Raw genomic sequence first — 27,278 nt, forward strand, 5'->3', positions numbered from 1 at the left:
AACTCCAGCTGTGTCAAGTTGACACAAAATTAGCCAGTACAAGCACCAACTGACTTTACTTCAGTCAATAACACTGTGCCTATTCCCCATTACAAACAAGCCCCACCCACTTCCCAGAATGATAAGGTTACAAGCGTTTGTGGTCAGGGTTGCTAGGGAATGTAAATGTATCTTACCTTGTGATTACAAGGAAGTGTCACTTCTCAGCAACAGAGGACACACCTTCCTGTCCAGTGGCCTCACAAACACTGAGTTCTTACCGTGTTTACCAATCAGGTGGAATCATCAAAGACATCCCACTTTTCATGTGGCGGGTGAGCCTCCTTTCACATCTCCATTGACTGTTCATGTATGCTGCCCGGCAAAATGCCAGCCGCACCCAGAGACTTTGCTTTCTCCAGGGAGAGAACACAGTAGCGGACTTGTGGATCAGTAAAAACCCCTATGGTGAATAGCATGGGCTGGGTAAGAGGCGAGGGAGGGGCTCAGTGGCTGGTGGGGCAGAGGAGGGGCTCTACTTCCGCTAGAGCCACTGTGGAGAACTGGTGCTTTGGGATGGAAGCTGGAGAACAGTGAGAGAAGGGGTCGGGGAATAGTGTTTCGCCTTCCCATCACCAAGCAGCGATCCTGGTAGCTTTGTTTTCCTGTAAGCACCAATAGGCAGGAAGGAAAGATGCTGCAGAGAGACGTATGAAATGGCTCTGTGACATGTTCTCAAAAGGAGAAAGTGGATTTGAGTAGCCGAGGAAACGTCCCTGAAGCAGCATACGAGTGAGCAGGGCTGTGGGGAAGGGGCTGCCTCCATTTCAAGAGTCTCAATAACACCACCTTCAAATACGACGTGAGACACTTAGTGAGCAGGACAACCAAGACCAGGCATCTACACCTGCCAGCGTGAGAGGGAAAGAGAGCGACTGTGGCATCCGCCAAGGTGATGGAGCGCGGGCATGCTGAGGGGCTGCCTGACAGAGATAGTTGACACCCTTGGTGATAGATGAGTGGGCGTCTGAAGGGGAGGGAATTGGCACATGGTGTCAGACTCTGGGACAGATGAGGAGGCACCTCCGTCAGGTGTGAAGCCCAAGAGGAATGAGAAGGACATCCACACAGAGAATGGGTCCAGACAGCCCAGTCAGAGTCCATGGTAAAAGAGGAAGGGCAACAATAAAACAGGAATTTGCTTCCATTCTGTCACTCATCAGCTAAGAAAAGGACACTAAGAAGACTGGCTTCTCAGACTAGAGGAAGCCTGCCGCAAACACACAGGAAGAACAAAGGTCAGAATGTAACCATTGATGTTGAACCCAAACTGTTACAATTACTCTGAGATCACGCTTTGCAATGTGAGAGAATATGTATCCGTATAGAAACATGTGTGTACACACATGCTTAGATTCCCCAGCTCTGCCAGCAAGAGGTCACGAACAGCATCTCTGGGAGCAGGGAGTATAACTAGCTCCAGGTCTTAGTTTCTGAATAGCATTTTCCACTAGATGGAACAGAGCTTCAGGAAGAAACAGGTAATCCCGAGGCTGGGGCTGAGGGGGCAAGACAAGACAGAAACATCTTAGAGCTGAAAATAAGGAAATATCTAGGGAGTGATGGCGATAGGTCAGAAAAAAACTTAGAAATTGGCTTGAAGGGACACCTGCTGGCCACGTTAGAGAGCATTTGAAAATCAAAGTCATTAATAATAGCAAATGGTCAGGAACCTGTCAATCAAAGCAGGTAGAGAAGTGAAGTAAAAGTTGTTTAAGGATGAGATGTTTGCATGGCTACAAATCATCTTCTGGGCTGTAATGACGAAGGGGAAGGGGGAAGCCTGGAGCAGGCCACTTCAACCATGTGATGGCAGGAGGCCCCAGTGGCAAGGAGACAGCAGGGTGATGATGGCAGAGTCAGAGAGCCCGATCAATGCTGGTCCAAGGATGCACGGCCTGGATGCACTTCAGCAGGAGCTCTCGGTTCACCACACACGACCATCCAAAGTGTCAAAAACCACAAAGGTCCACAGAAGCCTTTAGAACTGATCCAGTTTAAAAAGAGGCCAGGTCTCCTGAAGTGGTGATTCTGTGACCCGGTCCTCATCGAAGGACTCTGCTGGCATTCACAGTAATGACCGTCACCTGGAGACAAGCCTCTGGGCATGCCTGTGAGGGAGTTTCCAGAGAGATGTTCACTGAGGTGGGAAGACATACTCTAAAAGTGGGTGGTACCGATCTGTGTGCTCGAAGCCTGGACTGCACAAAAGGGAGGAACCAGCAGCATTCAAGTCTCTCTCTGTTTCCTGACTATGGATACAACGTTACCAGCCACCTTGTTCTCCTGCCACCATGCCTTCCCTGCTGTGATGGACTGTGCCTTCAAACTGTGAGCCTAAATAAAACTGCCCTTTCAGAAGTCGCTTGCCTAGAGCATTTTGTTACAGTAACAAGACAAGTAACTAAGGCAAACCCTGAAGCTCTCTCCCTCTGGGGTGCTGAGTGTGGGACCTGCCTGTTGTATGTGCTGCACAAGATCTCCTCCCCAGCCCCAGCCCCAGCCCCAGCCCCAGCCCCAGCCCCAGCCCCAGCCCCAGCCCCAGCCCCAGCCCCAGCCCCAGCCCCAGATGAATTAGGTATAAAACAATAGATGATTATGTGATTTATATGGATAAACATATTTGGACACACACGGGCACATGCTTGTATGCACATACACACAGATAAAGATGTAGTCACTAAATATCATCCATGCAAGATACAGTACATTGATTTAAGGGCAGGTGTATTTTGTACTGTTCGGTGAAATAAAAAGCAGATTGCTGTCAGGTCTCAAATGCTAGCAGGAGGCAGTAGCTACAGGCTCCTCCCTACTCTAAGCCACTATCCTTATAACATTCTTGAGAGAGAGAAATGAATATAAAGAACAGTGGGGGGGGGGCATGTGAATACTATCTGAGCTTGAACAGCAAACTCAAAATCAGAGTTCCAGCAACTGCCTTGGTAAGTGCAAACGAATCCTATGAACCACGTTTTACTTTGAAATATCCCAGTCAAAGACTAGTCTAGCTGAGGAACACCTTACCTGGGAAGACGCATGGGAAGAGCAGGCATGTGGACTGCAACAGACCTGAAGCAAAGACTCCCTCCACCTACTAGCCATCACTATCATGTGCTAGTCTTGCTAAACTATAGCAGTGCCTCACTTCTATGACCTGATCAATGGACCCACACCAACCAGCTGCCACAATAAGGACCAGGCAAGCCATAGCAATGCCTTACCCCAGAGAGAAAGGGGGGACGACAAAAGTGAAATGAAGGAGCCTTGTCTTGACTGTCCCCACCTTGGAGTATGTCCTGAGATCACAGCAGACATGGTGAGACAACTTCAGTTGGGGATAAAACTTGTTAACCTCCATCGGTACTCAAAATGGCTGAAACTCCTTATGCCTGGAGAAGGAATTTCAGGAATGCTTTGTTCTGTTTTGTTGGCCATTTTGGTTTTTAGACTGGGTCTCACTCTGTAGCCCTGGCTGGCCTGTAGCATTCTCCCTCTCTTCCCCCCTTGTGTGTGTATGTGTGTGTACAAGTGTGCCTCTCTGTCGCTCTCTCTCTCTCTCTTTCTCCCTACACACACACACACACACACACACATACACATTGGCCTTGGGTTTACAGTGATGCTCCTGCCTCTGCCTCTAAAGTACTGGGATCAAAGGTGTGTGCCACCCTGTAACAGCTTGGTTGGTTAGTTGGTTGGTTAGTTGGTTGGTTGGTTAGTTGGTTGGTTGGTTAGTTGGTTGGTTGGTTAGTTGGTTGGTTGGTTGGTTGGTTGGTTAGTTGGTTGGTTGGTTAGTTGGTTGGTTAGTTGGTTGGTTGGTTGACTGGTTGTTTTGGTTAATGATTTGTTTGTTTTTATTTCAGGCACTTTTGTCTGTTGCTTGTCAGTATTCCACAAACTTTCTATGTGGAACAAAAAAAAAATTATAATTTTAAAAAATGTAACACAATGAGAAATCCCCCTGACAACCACAAAATGCAAACTCTGAAAGCTGCGTTAAGGGCAAATTTCTTTGTATTGATTTTGTTTTTCTAGAAAACTTGGTTACGCCTTAGAAGTTTCAAAGGCAAGTATGAGGCCCAGAAGAGATCGATTCATTTTTTTGTAACTGTTAAGGAAAATGACAGCTGACTAAATAAGATTTTCATATCTCTAGAAATTGAAAAATGGTGTAAGTCAAATGAAACAAATGATAGACCACGTGCAGAGAATTAGCAAGCCAGGTCAATCTGGAATATTCAGAGAGTCCTCCAATTCCATACAAAAGCAAGGACAAAGGACGTGGCTGGACAGCTGAAGAGAGAAATGCAAATTGCTAACATGAAAAACTCATTAACATATGAAAAACTTAAAAATAATCAAAGTTTGCAGAGGGGAGAGCTCAATAAGTAAAACATTTTATGCCCAAGCTTGAGGGACTGACTTCAGATCCCCTGAACCCCTGTAATCAGATCTCCTGCACCCCTGTAAACAGATCTCCTGCACCCCTGTAAACAGATCCCCTGCACCCCTGTAAACAGATTCCCTGCACCCCTGTAATCAGATCCCATGTACCCCTGTAATCAGGCTCCCTACACCCCTGTAATCAGGCTCCCTGCACCCATGTAAAAGCTGAGAGTGGTAACATTTGCTTGTAACCCCAGTGCCGGTGACTGGGAACATAGAGATAGACAGATTCCTAGAGCCACCAATCAGTGAACTCCAGGTGTACACACAGACACACACACACACACACACACACACACACACAGAGGCACAGGCACATGCACAAGTCAGTACATACACGGCCTGCCCCAAAATAAAAGGAAAGGAACTACTGGCTTCGCCAAGCCAGTTGATGACTCTGCCCATAGTGGGTTGTATGTTCTAAAAGAACCAGAAGATGTTGTTTCCTGCATCTTCAGCACCCACACAGTTCTGGGCAAAGTGAACTCCCCAACAGGTTATCTCAGGACTGTGTGAAAGGAAGAAGGTGTCACCCTGCCTCACAGCAGTTGTGATCTGCTGACAGTACAAGCCAGACAACATTCCTAGGCAGAAAAATGGAAGCACACCTCAAGGGCAGACACTGCTCCGGCTTTTGTCAAATCAGGCAGAAAGCTACTTGGATATCTCAGGAGGGCCTCTTAAGTGTTGGTACACTTACTGCTAAAGCTCGTGCCTCTTTCATGTGGTACTTGTGAGTCAACACATCTGTATAACAATTTAAAGTTAGATTTCGTAATGGGATATAGCATTTCACATAAAAGTAGACACAGGTGAAGTGTCCAATTACCTTCCATCTTCAGCTGGTAAAATGTCAGATCCCAAGCTACTGGAAGGTAGCTCCAGTTGCATGATGGGAGCTGTGTCTGGGATGCTGTGGTCTCAGGAGGGTATCACACTGCACAGTGTGACAGCCCCATTGTGACTTCCACATAGAGCCCCCAGAATAGGAAGTCTCACACACCACACTGAATATCTGTGATACCAGGATGCAACTTTCCCATTAATGGTATCAAGCTATTCTTATGGCCATGTTAATTGTAGGCAATCATGAACTGATTTAAGCACCCAGCCTCTATCATAACTAGGATTGCTGCATACACACATGCATGTACACACACACACACACACACACTTTTATTGTATTTTAATTTCCTTTTGGATTTTGATATCCAACTCAGTAGACTCATTCCCCTCTTAAAATATTGAGGACACATGCAGGAAAAGGTTGCTGACATTTGACAAGGACTGCCTGCATGTTCTATAAAGGTGGTGTGCTTTAATCAGTTCCTGTTTATAAAAGAATCAGCAGAATGAAAAGAAGGAAGAATGTTAAAAAAAATACAAAAGATGTATGGAAGCCAGCCACGGTGAGACACACCTGGAATTCCAGCACTGGAGAAATGGAGGCAGGATCAGGGGTTCAAGGTCATTCTTGGCTGCGTAGTGAGCTGAGATCAGCCTGGGACACGTGAGATTTTGTCTTTTAAAAAAAAAAATTGAGATATATGTGGTGTATGGGTAAATAGTGCTGTCACCGTTTTAAATGGAAAAACTGAAGAGACCCACTGGTTAACACCAGAGCATCTGAAATAAATTTTAGTAAATGAATATGATTAGATTCCACAAAGTCATTTCTATCTCATTCTCAAAGAAATTTTATTGTATGGGAAATGTTTTCTGATATAATAGCTGCTGGCAAGGAGCAGCACAAGGTGCATACAACATGATGCAGTCCTGTTAAAACAAAACCCTTAACTATGAAGGGATCAAATACACAAAGAAGTCACAGCACGTGACTAACAGTAGCTACGTCTGCGAGGACAATGGATACATTTAATTTTCTTCCTACCGTTTTCGTAGAAAACCCCCGGGCTTCTAATGACATTATACATTTTTTAAAAAACATAGCTGGGGATGTGGAGGTTTAGGGAACAATCGTCGCCGCAGCAGCCAGAGCAGCAGTAACAGGATCGATAGCACTCAGCCGTGAGCCAGGTAATAAAAGACGTTAGAATTCCACACAGACCATTCCACACCCAGGCACCGTCCAGCCTCTGCCCCATGGGCTAGACTCCAGTTTAGAGAATCCACTGAGGTCAGCTGTGTTTGGACAAAGGTCAGAGGAGAAGACACACACACAGGATGTGGAGGCTGGGCTCTGGCCAGTGGGAGGACGGGAGCTCAGGAGAAACCAGACCTGGAGTTAAGTCCTGCCTGCGTCGTTTATTTCCTGCAGGATCTTGAAGAAGTAACTTTGCCTTGTTATCTAATCATCGGCTCGCAGGTGGAACACACTGCAGGGTCAGCACTGAGGGATTTGGAGGGCTAGAATGCAGAAGTGTCTGCATGGAGGATGTCCCCAGCCATGCTCCTCCCCACCCCACCCTCTGGACAGTGATGTCACTGAATGCTTCTTGGATCCTACTAGATGTGAATACTGCTAGTTTGGTATGACAGGTGTTCAGATATATTTTGGGTAAACAGACCCTTTAATAACTCCAGCCAGCCGGGCGTGGTGGTGCACACCTTTAATCCCAGCACTCGGGAGGCAGAGGCAGGCAGATTTCTGAGTTCAGTTCGAGACCAGCTTGGTCTACAGAGTGAATTCCAGGGCAGCCAGAGCTATATAGAGAAACCCTGTCTCGAAAAAACAAACAAACAAAAAACTCCAGCCCAGGGCTGGTGAGATGTCTCAGTGGTTAAGAGCACTGACTGCTCTTCCAAAGGTCCTGAGTTCAAATCCCAGCAACCACATGGTGGCTCACAACCATCCGTAATGAGATCTGACACCCTCTTCAGATAGTAGTGTCTGAAGACAGCTACAGTATACTTACATATAATACATAAATAAATAAATAGCTCCAGCCCAAGAGAATGGCTAATTTAAAATAATATAAGGCTTTACTATGAGGAGTTTGTGACTTAGAGGCACTGGATAAGAAACAAGAATACAACCCAAAACCATAGCCTGTTTGAACCGGGCAGCTGAGCAGGCAAGGAGCACAGAGTTTCGCTTGTTAATATTGTTCCTATACTTGTAGAAGGGGAACCCAGGCTATAGTGGTTAGGTTCCTTCCTGGCTGCTATGTCTCTTAAAGCAACTGCATGTCCAAATGACCACATCATGGAGTGGTAGGTCTGCAATGTCATACTTCCATCCTTCATTACTGGAGCTGAAGCATACTCCTTGGGTTTTGTACCAAAACCTGATGACTGAAGAGATGCCAAATAGTGTGTGGCTGAACTGGCCCAGCGTAGAGCATAAATACTCATGAATCCACATCTGTCCCGTGAACGGCTGGGGACGTGGCTCGGTTGGTAGACTGCTCACTAAGATATTCAGAGCCCCAGATCAGTGACCAGAACCACGTAAACCAGGCATGGTGGTGAGCACCTCTAATCTTAGCATTTGGGAAACTGAGGCAGGGAGGATCTGGTGTTCAAGATTATCCTTGTCCACCTAGCTAGGTCAGGGCAGCCTGGGATACATCATAAGACCCTGTGTCAATTCAACAAAAATAAAAACACAGCTGCTAGGTGAGTGAATGGGGTCAGAGATTGCTAGGAACTAGTTCAAGGCCTCAGAGTGACACTTTGCCCCTGACCTGTGTCTTTCTGTCTTTCTAGCTTATCCACTCACCAAGTGCCCTCCCCCGACCATCCTCCCCAATGCTGAAGTGGTCACAGAGAACGAAGAATTCAACATAGGTACCACTGCCAAACGACGGGGATCTCCAACCAGGGTGGCTGAGAGGGGCCAGGAAGCCATGGGGACTGGGGTGATGGCTTCATCTATATAGAGGAAAACAAAGGCCCAGATCATATGGGTGGCAGTGTTCTATCAGCCAAGCGCATCCCGAAAATATAAACCCTCTTCCTTCACCCAGCCCCAGAAGGAGGAGCTGGAAGTATGGCTTCCCTCTGCTGTTCAAAAGCTTTAAGATAGCCTAGAATTTCTTAGGAAATATCCAGAAGGCTGAGCCGGGGAGGGAAATAGATGTCCGGGTCATGGGGCCAGCACGGAGCTGGCATAAAGCATGACCCAGTGCTAGTTACCTTCCAGGGCAATGGGTCTGAGGGATGCCAACCCTCCTGAACCAGACTGCTCCAGGCGATGCCCATGCTTGTCTCTCTTGACAGGTGACATCGTCCGCTACAGGTGCCTCCCAGGCTTTACCTTAGTGGGGAGTGAAATCCTGACCTGCAAGCTGGGAACCTACCTGCAGTTTGAAGGTCCACCCCCAATATGCGAAGGTAATTACACTAAACAGCGCCCCCCCCCCCACAGAACCCAAGTTCTGCTCCTCTTCCTGTCCTCAGCTCTGAGCTCAGTTCCTGCCCAGTGAAAAGAGCTCACCATGCCAATGGTGTCTGATGAATGAGTTGCCGAGTCAGAGTGAACGAGAGCCTTGGCAAGGACCCCACCTGTGAAAGGACCCCCCCCCCGCCACGTCCCCTGGGCATTCTCTGGAGTTGGGTACTGAGTATTGGCACGGAAAACTTGGAATGTCACTCTGTTGCTAGGGGTCAAATGTACCCAACATCCTATGTGTGTGACCCTGTAACTCCAGACCTCAGCTGCCCGCATCCCAGTGTGGTCCCTGGAAAAGATGAACTCACTTCACCAGGTTACCCCAGCTCAACCCAAATCCAATCCTTCCCTACCCCTGAGCACCCAAGGAGGCACCGAGCTGGTAACTCCCTGTAAACTGAGACAGTGGTTGAACTTAGGCTGTGGGCTACGGTGAGGAGTGGGGGGACGATGGCTTTAAGCATATGAAGATGGCACCTGACCCTGCTCGACTGCTGTGCGGTTGGAAACCTTGCACAGCTACCGAGGGCGAGGGGGAAGCTGATTCAGTCCTTGAAGCCTTGCCTCAGCTTCAGACCAAGCAAAGAGAAGCAAATTGTCCAGAAAGCTGTTCCATGTAGACTATTGTGGCACTTCCCTGTGCTCCAGGACAGAGCACTTCCCCAGTGCCTGGGGGTGCACAGGGCTCCTCTGTACCACCAGTCTCTTCCCTCCCCTATTATGATGTGTCATAAGTCCTCTTCCTGTTCCTCCTCCTCCCGATCTTTCTCCTCCTGGTCTCCCTCCTCCCACTCCTCCTTCTACTCCTCCTCCCACTCCTCCTCCTCCCGATCCTATTTTTCCTTCTGCTGCTCCTCCTGCTGCTCTTCCTGCTGCTCCTCCGCCTCCTTCTCCTCCTGTTCTCCCTCCTCCACCCCCTCCCCTTCCTGCTTCTCCTCCTTCTCCTGCTGTTCTTTTTAGTGGTCTACACAGTCTTCATTAGGACAACATTGTTTTCTTTAACCACCTTAATGCTATGAATCAGGCAGCAGCCAACCCTGCTGGTCTCTCAGCTCCTGACGCAGTTACCTTCGTTACCACCACCACCCCTGTGGTGTGTTGAGGCGTTATGCTGCAGGTGCTACATATGTGGTCTGACATAGTGTAGCATAATGTTTTCCATGATACAGCCATCCTCTGAGGTAGGACTTCTTGCTTGCATTGGAAAAGCCATCACACTAAAAGGGAATAATTTATTGGGGGGGGGGCACACAGTTGCTGAGTACCTGTGTACCCCTGCTCCTGGATTTAGAGCTGGGCTCTGAGTTCAGGTGTGTTCAACCCATCATCTATGCTTACTTCTGCACTCTTCTATCTTTGTACGAACTAAACCCATTTTGTAGAGTGACTCTTTGGGTGTGGGTAGCATACTGTTGCAGAGAGAGAGAGAGAGAGAGAGAGAGAGAGAGAGAGAGAGAGAGAGAGAGATACTGCCCCCATCCACCTCAAATCTAGGTAGCAGCACCCACACCTAAGCTAGGAAATGATTTGAACCAACTGGCGTGCAATGAGTTCCCGCAACACTGTCATGTTAACATGAGGTTACTTCCTGCCACGGGGCAGTATAACGGCGAATGTGAGAACTTGTTTAAATATACAATACTAGCTTTGCAGAGAGAGTTCCACTCTGTGGACAAGCTAATATCCCAGCCCTGTTCTGTCTCCACACCTCGTACATAGTGTCTCTCTTTCTTCCAGTGCACTGCCCGACCAATGAGCTTCTGACAGACTCCACTGGAGTGATCCTTAGCCAGAGCTATCCGGGAAGCTACCCACAGTTCCAGACCTGCTCCTGGCTGGTGAGGGTTGAGCCAGAGTACAATATCTCCATCACGGTGGAGTATTTCCTTAGCGAGAAGCAGTATGATGAATTTGAGATCTTTGACGGTGAGTCCCTCGAAGGGCGTGTGGTTCCCCGCTACAGACAGCAACAGCTTTCCCTCAGTCCCAGGGGTTATTTGAGCTCCATTTTCCTATCAGAACTTTCTGAAGGCACTACATGATGTCTACCTGAACCGTAGAAGCCCAAGGCCCAGGAATTGATGAGTTATATGGTGGTTGTTTGCATTGTAGTCTAGATAGATCTGAATACCAGCCTGAATCCTGAGTATCAGCCAACAAGCAGATCCTAGCGGTAGCCTCTTATAAAGAGTAGGCTTCTTCCAAACCCCAAGAAGGTGTACCAGACTCCAAACTGCTTCTTTTTTTTTTTTTTTTTTTTTTTTTTTTTTTTTTTTTTTTTTTTTCAGGACAACTGGTGCTAGCATTTGCCGTTTTATAAAAAGAAAGCATCTCAGCGTGTCTTAAACCAATGAACCCTCAAAACACCAAAACTTTGTAAGATTTACACTCTCCTCTGGAGCGTATGAAAGTGGCTANCTTCTTTAGTGTCAGGACAAGAGGTGCTAGCACTTGCTGTTTTGTCTAGAGAAAGCATCTCAGCGTGTCTTAAACCAATGAACCCTCAAAACACCAAAACTTTGTAAGATTTACACTCTCCTCTGGAGCGTATGAAAGTGGCTAAGCATATCTATACTAATTTTCCCAGTGGTTTTAACAAATCCTTTTTAAAGCACCAAAATGCTACATTCTGCAGGATGCCCAGATCCCCCATCTCCTCTCACTGTATCATGATAAAGATCAGGCTTATTAACAGAGCCCTGGGCCATAACCGTGAACGTACACCGTTGCCGACCTCACGCCAATGCAATCTGCTTCTGCTCTGATAACCTGGGGAAGAGCACAATGCAGATCCACAACTGCCATCGCGAGTGATCATGACTATGCCCACCTGCTCTGGTAAAGGTGCCACAGGTGGTTCAGCTACCTGGGGATCTTTGATTTAAGGTACACCCTGGGGTAGAAATAGCTTCTCTCCTCATGTGCTACCACCCAGGACAGCCATGGTAGAACTGGGATGCCCAGGTGTCAGCATCACTCCAGATTCTGTATCCAGAGTCTTCAGTAACCTCAGCTGTTCTCATGTCTCCAGTATTTTGTTTGTTTGTTTTGTTTGTTTTTCGAGACAGGGTTTCTCTGTATAGCCCTGGCTGTCCTGGAACTCACTTTGTAGACCAGGCTGGCCTTGAACTCAGAAATTCACCTGCCTCTGCCTCCCAAGTGCTGGGATTAAAGGTGTGCACCACCACGCCCAACTCAAGTATTTATCTGTACAAGTAAACTGTGGTTGGTGGGTAAAGGGAAGAACCAAAGGAATGACGACTGTATACAACTGATGGCAGTTTCTAGAGTCCTTTCAGGGGGGACCCAACATCTCCTTTAGCCAAACTATTCTGAGTGAATGGGAAATGAAACCTGGCTTGGGTCTGTAAGATAGACAGAGAGCTGAGTCCTTCCCCCGCGGATGCTCCCTTCCCTTCTGGCGGCTGCTTTGCTCGTAAATCCATACTATTTTAGTTGCTCTTTGGGTCTGCCCAGCTAGCTTGCCCTTGGGAGTAATGACAGTCTGTGACCCATCCCCATGGGACCCGTAGCTCAGACCTTCCAGCTACCACCCAGCCTTGCTACCCACTTCCAATCATGGCGCTCTTCCTCCAATCATGGCGCTCTTCCTCCAATCATGGCACTCTTCCTCCAATCATGGCGCTCTGTGTCCCAGAGTCTTCTCATCCCGCTTAAGGAGCCTGGTCCCATGGAGTCTCCCCAGGCTCCCCCAAAGTAAACAATTATTAGGCATGAGGGTTTTTTCTTTTCTCATGATAGAACTGTTGAAGCAGGTTGCTCTCCTCACTTCAGGATGCTTCCTTCCCAGTTTGCCACAACACCTCAACTGCCTCTGCTTTGTTAAATGTAGTCCATTATTCTCCCAAGCTTCCAAGAGCTGTCTCAGCAGTGTATTGAAACCGTCACTCACAGCCTTCTCCAGGACTATAAATCCTGGGTTATGAGTTTCCCAGTTTTATATTGCACTCCTTGGGCCAGAGCCCTGAGATGCAATCCAGACATTTAAGGTAGGAAATAGGAGAAGGCGCCTTCCTGGGGAACCTTAAGGAGGCATGTTGAGAAGTGTTCTTACAACCCTGAGAGCCATCTCTTTCCTCTGGCTCTATGGCTCTCTATTTATATTTGTTCAATAAACAAAGTTTCTGTATGGTGAGCACCATGCTATTTTTAGCATGCACAAGAGAATTCAGAAGAGGGTCCCAGTTTGAAAAACAGCTCCCTCATCAAACTACCTGCTCAACCCAGGCAACCAGCAAATAGATTTCATCTCACTTGCTGACCCCAGAGCACTTCTTCAGATAAGGGTGGGCAAAAGAGAGTCTTATAGCAAGACCTCCAGATACAAAGCCGCCCAGCCATCCAGGCCATAACTATACTTACATCTCTCTCTAATGTCCTATAATGCCGTGTCTTTCTCGCCCAAGGTCCCTCAGGACAAAGTCCTCTACTGAAAGCTCTCAGTGGGAATTACTCGGCTCCCTTGATTGTCACCAGCTCAAGCAACTCTGTATATCTGCGCTGGTCATCCGACCACGCCTACAACCGGAAGGGTTTTAAGATTCGGTATTCAGGTGAGTAGGTCATGAGTGCACTTGAAAAGGGCCTCCAAGCCGAACCCCTTGAGTGTCTCACCTGAAGCATCTCAAGCCATGGTCCATTTCCTCGCCCTCCCTTGTGGAGGTGGGGCTGCCTCCTGCTCTGTTTCCCTCATCTGACACTGCCCAAGTGAGACTAGAGGAGGCTCCCACCTCTTCCACAGTGTCCAGGCCCTCTCCCCCACCACCACCTCTAACCATATCTCTTTCTTCTCATACTCTCACCCTGTGTCTCCAGGATCGAATCGTAACTATTCAATTTGAGATTGGATGAGGCCCGGGGGCATCCTAGCCCCTTGGCCAGTTGGGAGATATCACCACAAGTCCTTCGACTGACTGACTTTAAGACATGCAATTACATAGGGTAGGCAGCAGAGGGAGCCCTCCCCTGCTGTGCAAGCCAAGTCTCTTTTCATTATTACTCTTTCCCTAACAGATGCCAATAGGACCTATCTGTGAGGTGTGCGTGACATTCTGACGCAGAGACGACCTCAGTGATCAAGTGGGAGCAATTAGCATACTGGTCTCCTCAAAGAAGCTTATGTCTTTGTGTTGGAGACCATTGATGTCCATTCTTCTCCCAGTGGGAATGCATAGTCAGTGCTTTATGAACTACAGCTGCCTGTCTGTGCTGCAAAATATGGGAACTTAGTCCTTTCTATTTTCAGGGCCAATAACTAAGCGCATTCAACCCTGCCCGCCTTCTACTGGTCCCAGGCTCTGGTGGCCCCTGTCATACCCTCTACTTGTGTCAAATCAACTTTCCCTAGCTTCCACACATGAACAAAAACACAAGGATTTGTCTTTCTGTGCCTGACTAACTTAACAGTATGACCTGCGCATCCATATACATTGTGGCAATTAACAGACTTTCTTTTCTCTTTCTTTCTTTTTGTTTTTCTTTTGCAAAGCCATATTGTCTGGGCATGGTCAGATCAAAGGCCAGGCCTTTGATAAAAAAAATTTCCCTAGGATACAATTATATGGAGAAAAGAGACTTTCTCTGAACTCTCTCTCTCTCTCTCTCTCTCTCTCTCTCTCTCTCTCTCTCTCTGTGGGCACCATTGATCGGCTTGATAAGCTGAAACCTTGGTACCCGCTTTGAAGGGTAGTCCAGGGTGCTGCTGGCAGGGTTTTCCAGCCCTGAAGGCTGCAAGGAAGGCCTGCAGATCATGGGAATCCCGCCACATGTCTGCATGCCAGACAAGGATTAGACAAAGTTTTAAAGAATAGTGGTTGCAGGGAGCCAGGAGCACAGCTCAGTCAGTAAAGTGCTTGCCCCACAATCACAAGGACCCGAGTCCAATCCCCAGCTCCCAGGTAAGAAGCAGGCTGTTGTGGTGGCCTGCACGAGTAATCCCACCGCTGGGGAGGCAGAGGCAGGGGGATCCTTGGAGCATTCTGGCCAGCTACCCCAGCCTAATCAGTGAGCCCCAAGTTTCAATGAGTGACTTTGTCTCCAAAAATTAAAGTGGACATCATGAATGACAGCTGAGTCGACCTCCACCTCCTCCACACATGCACACACACACCTGCATACACTGAAACACACATGTGCACACACTGAAACACACATACACACACAAGTGCACACACCTGCCTACACTGAAACACACATACACACACATGCACACACACCTATACTTACATACACTGAAACTACACGCCCGCTTGCGCACGCGCACACACATACACACACACACACACACACGGACAAGAATATTGGTTAGGAGGGGTGTCACAATGAACCATTAAGTTCTGCCTGAAGAACCATTTGTCCATATCTTCTCACGGCCCTCCTCACTGCAAGACCAGCCCACACCTTGCAGACCCAGTTCTAAAAAAAAAAAAAACCACTGATGGTGAGAACTAGCCAGATGGAGTGAGGGGAGCCCTGCCCTTACTCTGTCAAAGTCTACTTCCTCTGTAGATCCCACCCCCACTCTCTTCTCCCATGTGTCCATGGTTGGGGAAAAGATGGCACCACGACCCCATGATCTGTGGTCTGTCCTGCTACTTGCTGGCAATAGGGTTTTTTTTGACGGCCTCCATTTTCTCAAAACGAAAAAGAAACTCCAAGATACCCATCAAGGGGGGGTTCAGGGTAGAGTTCCTGGTGGCTGTTCCAGTGGAGGGAACATGGCCATTCCCTACTCCTGCTGCTAAATTTGGAGCAAAGAGCTCTCAAGAAGTTCCCTTTGCCTTTCTGCTTAGAGACTAATGTGTTTAGAAGTAATGAGTTGGTTGTAATTACAGCACTTATGCCATGTAGAAAAGAAATTCATTACACGGTACGGCAATTAGTACTTAATAATTAAGACGCAGCAGACATGGTAACTTACACCTGTGTCTTTCCCAGTGACTATGTGTATTCTCTATCTGGGATTTTCCAGTCCTGGGTGAAGGTGGTATATAGATTGAAGTTGTACACAACAGGCATAGCGGGAGCGTGCATCTTTAAAACACCATTTCTGCCTGTGCAGAGGCATAGTCTTCAGACAGGAAGTCCAAGGCCTCTCTGTGAGAGCATGTGAAGATGGGATCTGGTCCCCAATCCACTTATCCCTGTCTACCTGGGTCACCCAGCCAGAGACGCTCAGGCAAATGAAAGCGGGCATGAAGGAAGGCTCCTGGGTCATCCTTCTCACAACCACACAGAACCAACCAGGATTGGTTATTTTTTTTTCATTGCTATGATAAAATACCAGACAAAGTCAACTTAAGGAGGGAGTGGTTTATCTTTGTCTTAGTGTGTGGTGTGAGGATATAGGATGTCAGGGTACCGCATGCCACGGTAATGGGAAGGTGATGGGAGCTAGGGGACCCTGTGGTACCTGGTTCCATTGTAGCCACAGTCAGGAAGCAGAGGAGAGATGGATGCTGGTGCTCAGCTCACCGTCCCCTTTTTATTCGGCCTTGGAGTCACCCATGGGTTGCTGCTGCTTACATTTAGGGCAGACCTCAATTCATACAGTGTAGAAACTCCCTCCCAGCTGTGCCCAGAGAGCTGTCCCCTAGGCCTTGTCAGGTTGTTGATGACAGCTGTCACATAAGCTAAGGACCCCCGGCAGGGTCTGTGGTGTGAGTTCCCCCATCTGGGGCTTTGGTCTACTTCCCTAGCTATTGTATCCCTAGTACTGCAATGGCAGCTGGTGCTTAATGGACTCCTGAGAACTCTTTACTGGATAAATGAATAAAATATGTTAACCCATACGTTAGGAGGAAGGGAATGAGCTCTGAAGGGAATTGTGTGTCCTATATCCCTAGGCATCGGCAATACAACAGAATGACAGAGAGCAACCATTTATTGAGCACTAAGTGACCCACACTTTGCTAGGATGCTTATCAGATACTGTCTCTTTTTTAAAATCATGTGAGCGTCTATGAGGGAGGGGAGCACTTATTGAGGGAGGGGAGCACCTGTTGAGGGAAGGATCTCCTGTTGAGGGAGGGGGCACCTATTGTGGGAGAGGAGCACCTATTGTGGGAGGGGAGTACATGTAAGAGAGGGGAGCACCTATTGAGGGAGGGGAGCACATGTAAGAGAGGGGAACATCTATTGTAAGAGAGGGGAGCACCTATTGAGGGAGGGGAGCACCTATTGTGGGAGAGGAGCACATGTAAGAGAGGGGATCACCTATTGCAAGGAGGAAACTGGAATTAAACAAGCTTTGGTGATTTGTCCTAAGTCACAAAAGCTAATGCCTGGCGGTGTCACATGTTTAGGATACAGTCCCACTGGGCCCTACTTTACAAGGTTGCCTGCATTTACAAGGACTTTGAAAGCAGCCTGGGCTGTGCTCAGGCAGCAAAGGGGACATCATGACTCACAAAGCAGGTTGCTGTTGTAGTTTTCAATTACCCTTTGTTTTGATTTGTTTTGTTTGATCTTGTTCTGGCTTTACTTAACTGGTGTTCAGTGTCAACCACTCAGACCTTCCTAAGTAGCAAAGAACTTGCCAATGGGAGAGGAAATAAGAGGCGGGGGGGGGGGGGAACAAGCCTGGGTAGGGGACAGCATGCCTGCTCCAGCAGTGGTACATGAACACCCCTCCACCGAGCCTCTTCTCCCTCCTCAGCCCCCTACTGCAGCCTGCCTAAGGCTCCACTCCACGGCTTCATCCTGGGCCAGACAACTACCCAGCCGGGCGGCTCCATCCACTTCGGCTGCAACACAGGCTACCGTTTGGTGGGACACAGCATGGCCATCTGTACCCGGCACCCCCAAGGCTACCACCTATGGAGTGAGGCCATTCCTCTCTGTCAAGGTGAGCGGCGGGGACTGAAGTAGCAACCAGGTGGCTCAGCTCCATGTCACCTCAGGCTGGTCTCAGGAGCAGTCCAAGCCACGTGTGAGTCTCCCAGGGTTTGGTGATAGAACGTTCCTTCAGCAAACATTTACTGAGGGTCTATACATCTCCAGCTCTGGGGATGACGGATGAAGAGTGGGGCTCTGTTTCCAGCACCACGGGAGAGATGGTGATAGCAGACAGGAAGTAACTAGAAGAGGAAGATCTGTATCGGGGCATTAGGAACTCCATGGTAAGAAGGGACCTGCCTCTTCCTAGCAGCTAAGAAGGACTCCCAAGGCAGGGAGGTGTGGGGTCCAGCCCCAAAAGCAAATGAGTCAAGCAATGACCCCTGAAATGTCTCATTCAGTTCCCATGTGTTAACTCTTAGAATTTCTGAGTGCTTTTCCCCCTTATAAGAACATATGTTCCTGTCATGATGAAATATCTTGCTTCGTATAATTCAATAAACACTAATTTAAAAACGTTGAAATCATATGGGCTGGAGTGATGGCCCGGTCAGTAAAGTGCTTGCCTTGCAAGCATGGGACCTGAGTTTGCTCTTGCAGAACCCAATTAAGTAAGCCCAGGAGTTATAAATAAGTGAGTGCTTGTGATCTCATTACTGTGGAGGCAGAGGCAGGAGGATCTCTGAGGCTATGGCCTGACCTCCTTGCTGAGCCCCAGGCAGAAGAAAGATGCTGTCCTGAAAATCTAGGATGGTACCTGAGGGACAACAGTTAAAGCTGTCCTCTGGTGTCCACAAGCCTCTACACATGTACACCTGAAAACACATACACATGAGAATAAAACAATAATATGCTTCCAGACTAGAAACTGAGTCCTAGTCCAGAGTCTCTGGGCATTCTGGAAAACTTAGCAGAGTCGGGCATCATTGCTGGCCACAGTCATGGCCTCGTCCTCTGCCACAGCTTATCTGAGTCTGAAGGAAGGCCTGAGCTCTAGACTTGTGGCTGTAAAGACAGTGATTAAAGGTGGTAGCAAGTTTTCAAACTCTCTCGCAGGATTCTGTCCCCACACCCTAAGGAAGAGGAGACTCTTAGTTCTTTTCGGAGGCTTGAGTGAGTTAACACTCACCTGTGGGACAGAACAGAAGGAAGAGTGGGGACTTCTGACCTTGTGACTCTTCCCTGGAGGTCTTGAGCTGCAGCCCTGACCCTACATTTAATCTGTGAACACATCTATCTCCACCCTGCTCTCTGGTGCATTCTTTCCTGATACCCCTGACAGTGACTCTCCTATTGTCTTTCCTTGGGAGCCTTTTTCTGTTTGTGAGTTCGCACTGTAAGTTTTAAGTTCCTTAACAGGGAAGATGAGAATGTATGCTCAGTACATCTTGAGTCAGAAATGCTCATGGCATCCTTTCTCCTTGACCAGCTCTTTCCTGTGGTCTCCCTGATGCTCCCAAAAATGGAATTGTGTTTGGCAAGGAGTACACCGTGGGGACTAAGGCTGTGTACAGCTGCAATGAAGGCTACCACCTCCAGACGGGTGCCGAGGCCACTGCAGAGTGTCTGGATACTGGCCTGTGGAGCAACAGCAATGTCCCCCCTCAGTGTGTCCGTGAGTCCAAGGGAGGTGGGGACCGAGGCAGGAGAAGCTGGGTATGCAGATGGAAAGACTCCTATAAGGACTGGGCCTCAATTCAGTAGAGAGCAGAAAGCCTGCATTGGGAAGGGATAGGGGGCAGTAGGATTCCCACGGAGGATGAGAGAGGGTATCTATCAACCATGGTTCCCATTGCAACTTACTCTGAATGCTGAAGGACCATCATGCTCTGGGGTGTTTTCATAAGCTATCACAGCACTTGGAACGACCAGAAAGCTTCATGAATGTCCCTTGATCACAGTCCTCTGATGTGATCATTTGAGGGACCAAAAGACAAATAGGCAGCCCAGTGAGCCATATTTAGTCCAATGATACAGATTTGGATTTTGTTTGCCCCAGCAAAAAATGTATATACACGTGCCCCATTAAAAATATCACTCCTTAACATTTTATAATCAAGAGATTTTTAAATAAATATCCAGATTTCTGGCTTTTCCAGCTAGGGATGTACCTCAATTAACAGTGTTTACCCAGCATAAACCATTAGCAGTAGGGTGTCTGTAATCCTGTCACTCCAGAAGTGAAGGCAAGAGGATCAGAAATTCAAAGCCACCCTTAGCCTTGGCTATTTGAAAATCATCCAAAAGAGAAAGGGGGGGAGGTTCTAAAATCAGACCAAATAGAATGTGCAGGCCACAGTCGGTAACTAATGCCGGCGAAACACAAGGCTTACTGCGTCCTCTTACAGACCTGGACTCCCCCACTCACACTGCTCCTCCACTCACACTGCTCTTCGTTCATCCATCAAACCTGCCTAGGATCCGACTGTCCCTCAGTTCATCACTGCTACATTGAGGTTTCTCAGTCCCTTGTTCTAGACTCCTGTGATGCCTTCCCTATCAGCTCCCTAATTCTCCTCCCTGTTCCTTGTCCCCCACTGCCACCCGCCCCCAGCTGTGACCTGTCCTGATATCAGCAGCATCAGTGTGGAGCACGGCCGGTGGAGGCTCATCTTTGAGACCCAGTATCAGTTCCAGGCCCAGCTGATGCTCATCTGTGACCCTGGCTACTACTACACCGGCCAAAGGGTCATCCGCTGCCAGGCCAACGGGAGGTGGAGCCTGGGAGAGTCGATGCCCACCTGCCAAAGTAAGCCCAGGGAGGGCAAGACGGGCCTGTGTGCGTGGCATTCCCTACCTGAACTAGTTCATACGCGCAGTAGATTGAGGGGTTCTCCCACCACCAGCGAGTTCAGCATACCACTTTTTGACACTCAGCATGAATCAGGAGCTGGGAAAAGGCTTGCTTCTTAGCACTGTGTCATCTTAGGAAAGGCTCCCTGTTGAGAAACCTCCGGCTCAGCAGGCGCTGATTAATTCATTTTTTTGCCGCCCAACTATATGCCAGGTAGCAGAGAGGTACAAAGGTGTGTGGTTTGCCTGGGGGGGAGGGGGGAATGACTCATTGGGGGAAACAGTTTGCCATGCAAATGTGAGGGCATGAGTTCAAATCCCCAAAACACAGTGAAAGCGGCTTGTGGTACTGAGAGCATCCATGATCCCACCACTCCCATGAAAAAGCTGGAGGCAAAGAGAGAGAGAGGAATCCATGGAAAATCAGGAGCCAACTAGCCTGGTTTATGTGGTGGCAATGAGACCCTGTCTCAAACCAGGTGGAAGGTGAGGACAGATACCTGAAGTTGCCCCCTGACCTCCACATATGCAATGTCACATGTAAGCACATATGAGAGAGAGAGAGAGAGAGAGAGAGAGAGAGAGAGAGAGAGAGAGAGAGAGAGAGAGAAGAGAGAAGAGAGAGAGAGAGAGAGAGAGAGAGAGAGAGAGAGAGAGAGAGAGAGAGAGAGAGAGAGAGAGAGAGAGAGAGAGAGAGAAGAGAGAAGGCAAAGAGACAGTGAGACAGCCTGTGAAGAGACACGAGGCTGTACAGGAAGGAAGACTGGAGCACAGAGGACCACCTAAGTTTGTTTGTCTGCCTGCCTCCTCTTCCCTGTTAATGGCTTTTCTTTGGTTCTTTGAATCTCAAATGCCATTCCTCGAGACCAGGTTGAATGAGTGTACGTGTTTGGGATCACTTGCGGAAGGGAAGGGAAAGCCACAGGCCCTGGAGTGTAAGACACCATGTTTGTGGCAGAGTAGCGGAGCAGCCTCAGCCTCACTGTAGCACAGCCTTGGTAGTCAGCCTTCACCTTGTACATCAATCGGATGCTGTCAGCATATTCCCTTGAGAAGGACTGTGAGGCTCAGCAGAAAAGGGCAAGGTCGATGTCATTGTCTTCCCTGAGCACACCACAGACTCACCATCCCGTCCTAACCACAGCTCCGCCTCAACCATCTGTGGAGTTCTTAACAAGCATGCAAGCCTGAGCTTCCAACTCCAGAGATGGAACCTGGGCACAGGACCAGCACCTCCAGAGCTCCTGGAGATACCTGTAGATAAGGGCAAGGCAGCATCATAGAACATCACACTCCAGGAGAGGAAGGCTAGGCACCTCTTGTCTTTGATCATTATTCTCCTTTATCTTGTCCATCGCATCTCGTGTCCCCCATCTCAGGACTGGTTTATTGAACATTTTATGATCTTTTCAGTCATCTCCTGTGGAGAGCTCCCCACACCCCCAAGTGGGCACCGCATTGGAACTATGTCTGTCTATGGGGCGACTGCCATCTTCTCCTGCAATTCTGGATATACACTGGTGGGCTCCAGGGTGCGGGAGTGCATGGCCAACGGACTCTGGAGTGGCTCTGAAGTCCGCTGCCTTGGTGAGTGGCCCTTCAGGCCCACCCTACCTGCCTATTCCCAAAACATACTTACTCCAGTACCAACTTTCAGGAATCCACTATGACTAGAGCCAGAGATTCGCTTTCCTTAGGGAACTTGAAAGAATGAGACCAGCCTCCGAGGGTCCACACTTTAATCACAGGGACACCCTGCTTATCTAATTAGCTCCTAAGAAGACCAGTGTAGCCCTGGCCTCCACCCCAAAGAGACACATTCTTATAATGCACCTAAAATATTCTTTGTATTATATATTAGAGAATTATTTTAAATGTACCCAGTTGTATATAGGTATGTACATTATAATATACACATGCGTATACACTAAGCAAATAACAGGAGCATTTACAAACAGCTTACAAAGGAGAAAATTTTCATTGCTCCCAGGGCTAATGTGCTCCCTGACTGAGCCTAATCTAAGTTCTCTCTCCTATTATTCTTTTCTGGCTTCTCTCAGTTCCAGAAGAGGGTCTCAGCTATGCATGCCTAGCAGGGCAGATTGGGTGATCTGTCCCTGACATATACACTAGTGACCTCCAGGTTGCAGGAGGCCATGGCCAGTAGCCACTTTCTTGGGAACTGGCTGAGGGTACAGTTGGGAGCTACTGCTGCCTAGTCAAAGGAACCAAAGGAATGCCAGGGATCTACTGTGCCCACGCTTCATTTAATAAACGTAACTCAGTGAGATGTCACTCAAAAAGAAAGGTGAATTTGGCCAAGCAGCTGCTTTTTCATGGTTGTCATCAGCAGTATAAGCTGTGATGGCTTCATTTAGGCTACGGTGCTCAATGGGCAGTAGGTACCCAGGGATGGGTCCTTGTGTCAACTTTCTATCAGATACAACAAGATGCCTAAGATAACCCATTGAGAGAGAGGAAAGATTAATCTTGGCTCGCAGTTCTGGAATTGTTGGCCCACGATCACTTGGCGCCCACGGTCTTTGGACTGTGGTGAAGCAGTGTACATCACATCACAGCATAATCAGGGGTAGAGGAATTATGCTTCATGGGTGTGACCTAACATCCTCCCCCCACCTCCTCCCGGCTGGCCACCAGGCTTCTAACCATAGCCCTCACAGAGCCTGGGAAATGTGATAGCTTCCCTACCTGTGTACAGACACAGAAACAGAACCCAGAAAAGGACGGTCATGGATGATGGGGTCACCAAGCGTGCCATACTGTCACATACAGAGTTCCCAAACTCGCTCCTGGATCACTGTTCTCCACGGGAGGTGGGAAAACGGAACATGACTGAGAATTGACACTTTCCCTCCCACCCCACCCAAGCTCTACCCCACTTCCTAGAGGTTCCTCTGTGGTTGACTCTCTTCCCTCCCCCACCCCCATCCCATCAAAGCTGGACACTGTGGGACTCCAGAGCCCATTGTCAACGGACACATCAACGGGGAAAACTTCAACTACCGAGGCAGCGTGGTGTACCAGTGCAGGGCTGGCTTCCGCCTGATCGGCATGTCTGTGCGCATCTGCCAGCAGGATCATCACTGGTCGGGCAAGACCCCTTTCTGTGTGCGTAAGTATGTCGGCCACGCTCCCTAGCCACGGGGCTGAGTCAACGCGGACTTCCCCCCTTTACCTCCTGATTAGATTAGCTAAAGGTTTTGTATATTCCTTTCCCGCCACAGATATGGTCACTGCATCTATCTCTTCGGGTCTCTGTGCCGTCATTAACTACAGGTTTTATTATTGCCTTGTGACTTCTTCTGATTCACCTTTTTTGTTGGTTTTCTAGTTTGTATGTGAATTGTATTACACGCAGGCACACACGGTAAGCAGATGGCAAGCACAGACTGACAAGCTCACTCATTTTCAGTCTCTCGTTTTGTGTTCTTCTTTATTTAGAGCTATAAAATTTCTTCTGATAACTGCTGCAATTATACCTCATACATACTAGTTATAAATGTTTATTATTTTTAGAAGCTTCTTAATTTCTCATTAATTGCCCATCCCTACAATTGGAAGGTTTTAATAAATTTTTTTTTAAATTTCTAAGTCAACAGACCTTTTCGCTTTTATTTTATATACATTATGCACACTAATTCTATTTCTTGACATTTACGGATGCTTTCCTTCTGAATAAACAGTTGGTCAATCGTTATGAATGTCCCATGTACACTTGAGAGCAAGAACATTGTGGATAATTCTGCTGCATAGATGGACACATGTATTCCTAAGATGTACCTTGTGAATTATGTCCTTTCCAGTTTTTTTTTCCTGATTTTGCCCACTTGAGCAGTTTTCTTTGAAAGATGTGTTTAAAGTGTTCAGTTATCACTGTGCTGGCATTTCCCCTAGCATTTCCTGCATGTAGTTGCTATGTCAGCATAGCAACTCTTAGAGCTCTGTGGCAAATTGTGACTTCTCACCTTTAGAAGTAGCTTCTTCGTCTCTTTTAATGTTCTTTAACCTGAATTTTACTTTTCTTGACTTCAGCCTTAGAATTCCAACTTCCACACTTTTCCCCAGTATGCCTTTGACCACCCCTGAATAGCAGGGACATCTATTAAATTGCACTCATGCATGCTGTCTTAATTAGGGTTCCATTGCTGTAAAGGATCACCGTGACCAAGGCAACTCTTACAGGGGACAACATTTAAATGGGGCTGTCCTACAGGTTCAGAAGTCCAGTCCATTATCATCATGGCTGGAAACATGGCAGCATTCAGGCAGGCATGGTGCTGGAGAAGGGGCTGAGAGTTCTACGTCTTGATCCACAGGCAGTGGAAAGGACCCGTCTTCTGAAGGCAGCCGGGAGGAGGGTCCCTTCCTCACTGGCTGGAGCTTGAGCACTAGGAGCCCTCAGAAGCCCGCCTACACGGTGACACACTTCCTCCAACAAGGCCACGCTTCCTCATTGCACCACTTCCTATGGGCCAAGTACATTCAAACCCCACACATGCCAACATGAAAATCTTCCTGTTCATAGATTAAAGTCACTCATATAGGGGGATATGCCTTACATGTTCCATCCTAATTCTCTTGTGCTCTCTGTAATTACCGTGTGTTGTTCTCTTTGATATTGATGTTTTCACTTATCACACTGTAAGGCTGTCAGCTCCCTGTTTTTTTTTTTCTATTCAAATCTTTATTATCTAGTTGACCAACACTAGAATCCATGAACTCTCACATAAAGGCGACACTGCATGTTCCTCTTTCCCGTTTCTGTTCCTGGTGGCATTTCTCCCATTCTGTCAGAGCTGAGACCATGTAGCTTGGAGTTCATATGTCGTAATTCTATTCCTTGACCCCACCTTTGCTTTGTTCTTGAACCTACAATTAAATTCATCATCAACACTGCTGAAGCACCCCAGTTACTTCTTAGTAGGGTCAAGTATAGTCTTTAGAAGTCAGTACAACTCTTTGCATAGTATTCTTCAAGTTCCTCCATGGGTAGTGGTGGTGGTGGTGGTGGTGGTGGGTGGTGGTGGTTTGGGTTTTTAGTGTGTGTCTGTGCTGCTATGAGTGGTGTGTGTGTGTGTGTGTGTGTGTGTGTGTGTGTGTGTGTGTCCTGCAGATTCAACAGATGACCTGATGGGTGCTACATAAGCACTTTACCACTAAAGCTGTATTCCCAGCTCTTGGTATTATAGGATGGGGTCTGCTTATGTCACCTCAAATATGCAATCCTTTCCTTCCACCTCCTGAGGGCTGGTGTGATAGGCATGTACCGGCATGTACTTGGATGTTTAAAGCTCCATTCTATTCCCTGTCATTCGAAAGGCAATAAGATTGGTCATAAAATCCTTGACCACAAGTTGTTTGATTTTCTAAAACTATTCCTCCATCATATGTTTTTCAGTGTATGTTTCTGTGTGTGTGTGTGTGTGTGTGTGTGTGTGTGTGTGTGTATGTGTGTGTGTGTGTGTGTAAATCACCTTTTTAAAAAAGAATGTACTTATTTAAGCCTATTTCGGGGTCCATTTCCATAGAGAAATGGTGACAACTGTCAAGTATATTACAGTTCGTCTCCTTCCCTTTGTGGGTATGCGGTGAGCATACCTGATGTCCACTCTCTTGGGAAATCTCCAGTGTACAATACAGTACTGTTAACTGCAGACAGGATGCTGCACCCTGAATCCCTAGACTTTGCTGTCCTGTCCTATGTCACTGCAGCTTTGAATCATGACACCAGCCTTTCATTTTCCCATTCCACCCTTCCCTGAGTAGCCACCAACCCATGCTCTGTCTGAGCCATCAACTTTTTGAAGTACAATATTAGCCTCGCTCTGGATGGTCTTCTGGAAGCCTCTGGCTATTTTTCACTTGGTGCCTGAGGTCTAGTATTTCTCCGAGGGCTAAGGCTGCAGGACAACCTCCCTGAATCTCCTGTGCTTCTTGAGATGTGTCCACTCTGCTTTTGTTCCTCAAGCATTCTCTGGATTACATACAGCTTTAAGATCTGGCTCTGGGCTGCCCTGCCTGGACGCTTTCATTTTTCAACTTCCAAACAATTTAAAGCCGGTGGCAGTCCCTGTCTTGATTTCTGCAGACCTGGGTCTTCTGTTCTTTTATGTGTTCTTGTTAATTTGCATTTGGGGGGAATTTACACGGCCACTATTATCCTCGGAGCCCGCCAGTAATTTGGAAAATTCTTCACTTTTTAGAGTTCCCTAAAGTGAGCCTTTATGTAAAATGCAGGGCTTTGTTCTGAACCATTGTGAGGTAAAGTTTTGTTTTTAATTGCTGCTCTTCATCCAGTTCCTCACAGGCAGAGCAGACCACTGAGAGAGGCAGCTTGCTCCACTGCCATGTCTCAAGTCAGTCTTAGGGACTCCGTCAGTTTTGGGTTTGCAGAAGGTGAGGTCCATCCATATCCAGTCATCCCTTCTGATGTGTCAACACAAAACCTTTCATTGCACCCAGGAGCTTCATATGAAATGCCCGGATGAAGAATGCCTCCCTGACCTAAAGATGCTCCTTGTTAGACATGGGTCAGAGTCAGAGGTGTTGAGATAAGAACTCAGGCTTTCAGCCTTCTGAACCACCATGCAAGGCACAAACAACTGTAAAGATTTGCTTTGGGCTCTGGGTTTCCAAAGCAATGGGAAGGTTAGGGTGGAGCCCAGCCATTCACATCACAGCAGCCAAGAAGCAAAGAAAGGCCATACAGGAAGAAGCCAGGACCCTGAGGAAAAACCCTTAGTGATGTACTTCCTCCAACTAGACC

At 47.8% G+C, this 27,278-nt stretch overlaps 1 protein-coding gene across 1 annotated transcript in view; it reads left to right on the forward strand.

Annotated features, from left to right (window-relative positions):
• The window catches only part of Csmd2 (CUB and Sushi multiple domains 2), a 575,103-nt gene that overhangs the window by 510,334 nt on the left and 37,491 nt on the right, over positions 1-27,278 (forward strand). Inside the window, exons 45-53 of the mRNA XM_029476560.1 lie at positions 8,158-8,238; positions 8,671-8,784; positions 10,580-10,768; positions 13,270-13,416; positions 17,520-17,708; positions 19,128-19,313; positions 20,253-20,447; positions 21,905-22,078; positions 23,451-23,624. Of these exons, the coding sequence (XP_029332420.1) occupies positions 8,158-8,238; positions 8,671-8,784; positions 10,580-10,768; positions 13,270-13,416; positions 17,520-17,708; positions 19,128-19,313; positions 20,253-20,447; positions 21,905-22,078; positions 23,451-23,624 (1,449 nt within the window). The remainder of the gene's footprint in view (positions 1-8,157; positions 8,239-8,670; positions 8,785-10,579; positions 10,769-13,269; positions 13,417-17,519; positions 17,709-19,127; positions 19,314-20,252; positions 20,448-21,904; positions 22,079-23,450; positions 23,625-27,278) is intronic.

Source organism: Mus caroli, chromosome 4 (genome assembly GCF_900094665.2).
Source record: "Mus caroli chromosome 4, CAROLI_EIJ_v1.1, whole genome shotgun sequence".
Taxonomy (NCBI): domain Eukaryota; kingdom Metazoa; phylum Chordata; class Mammalia; order Rodentia; family Muridae; genus Mus; species Mus caroli.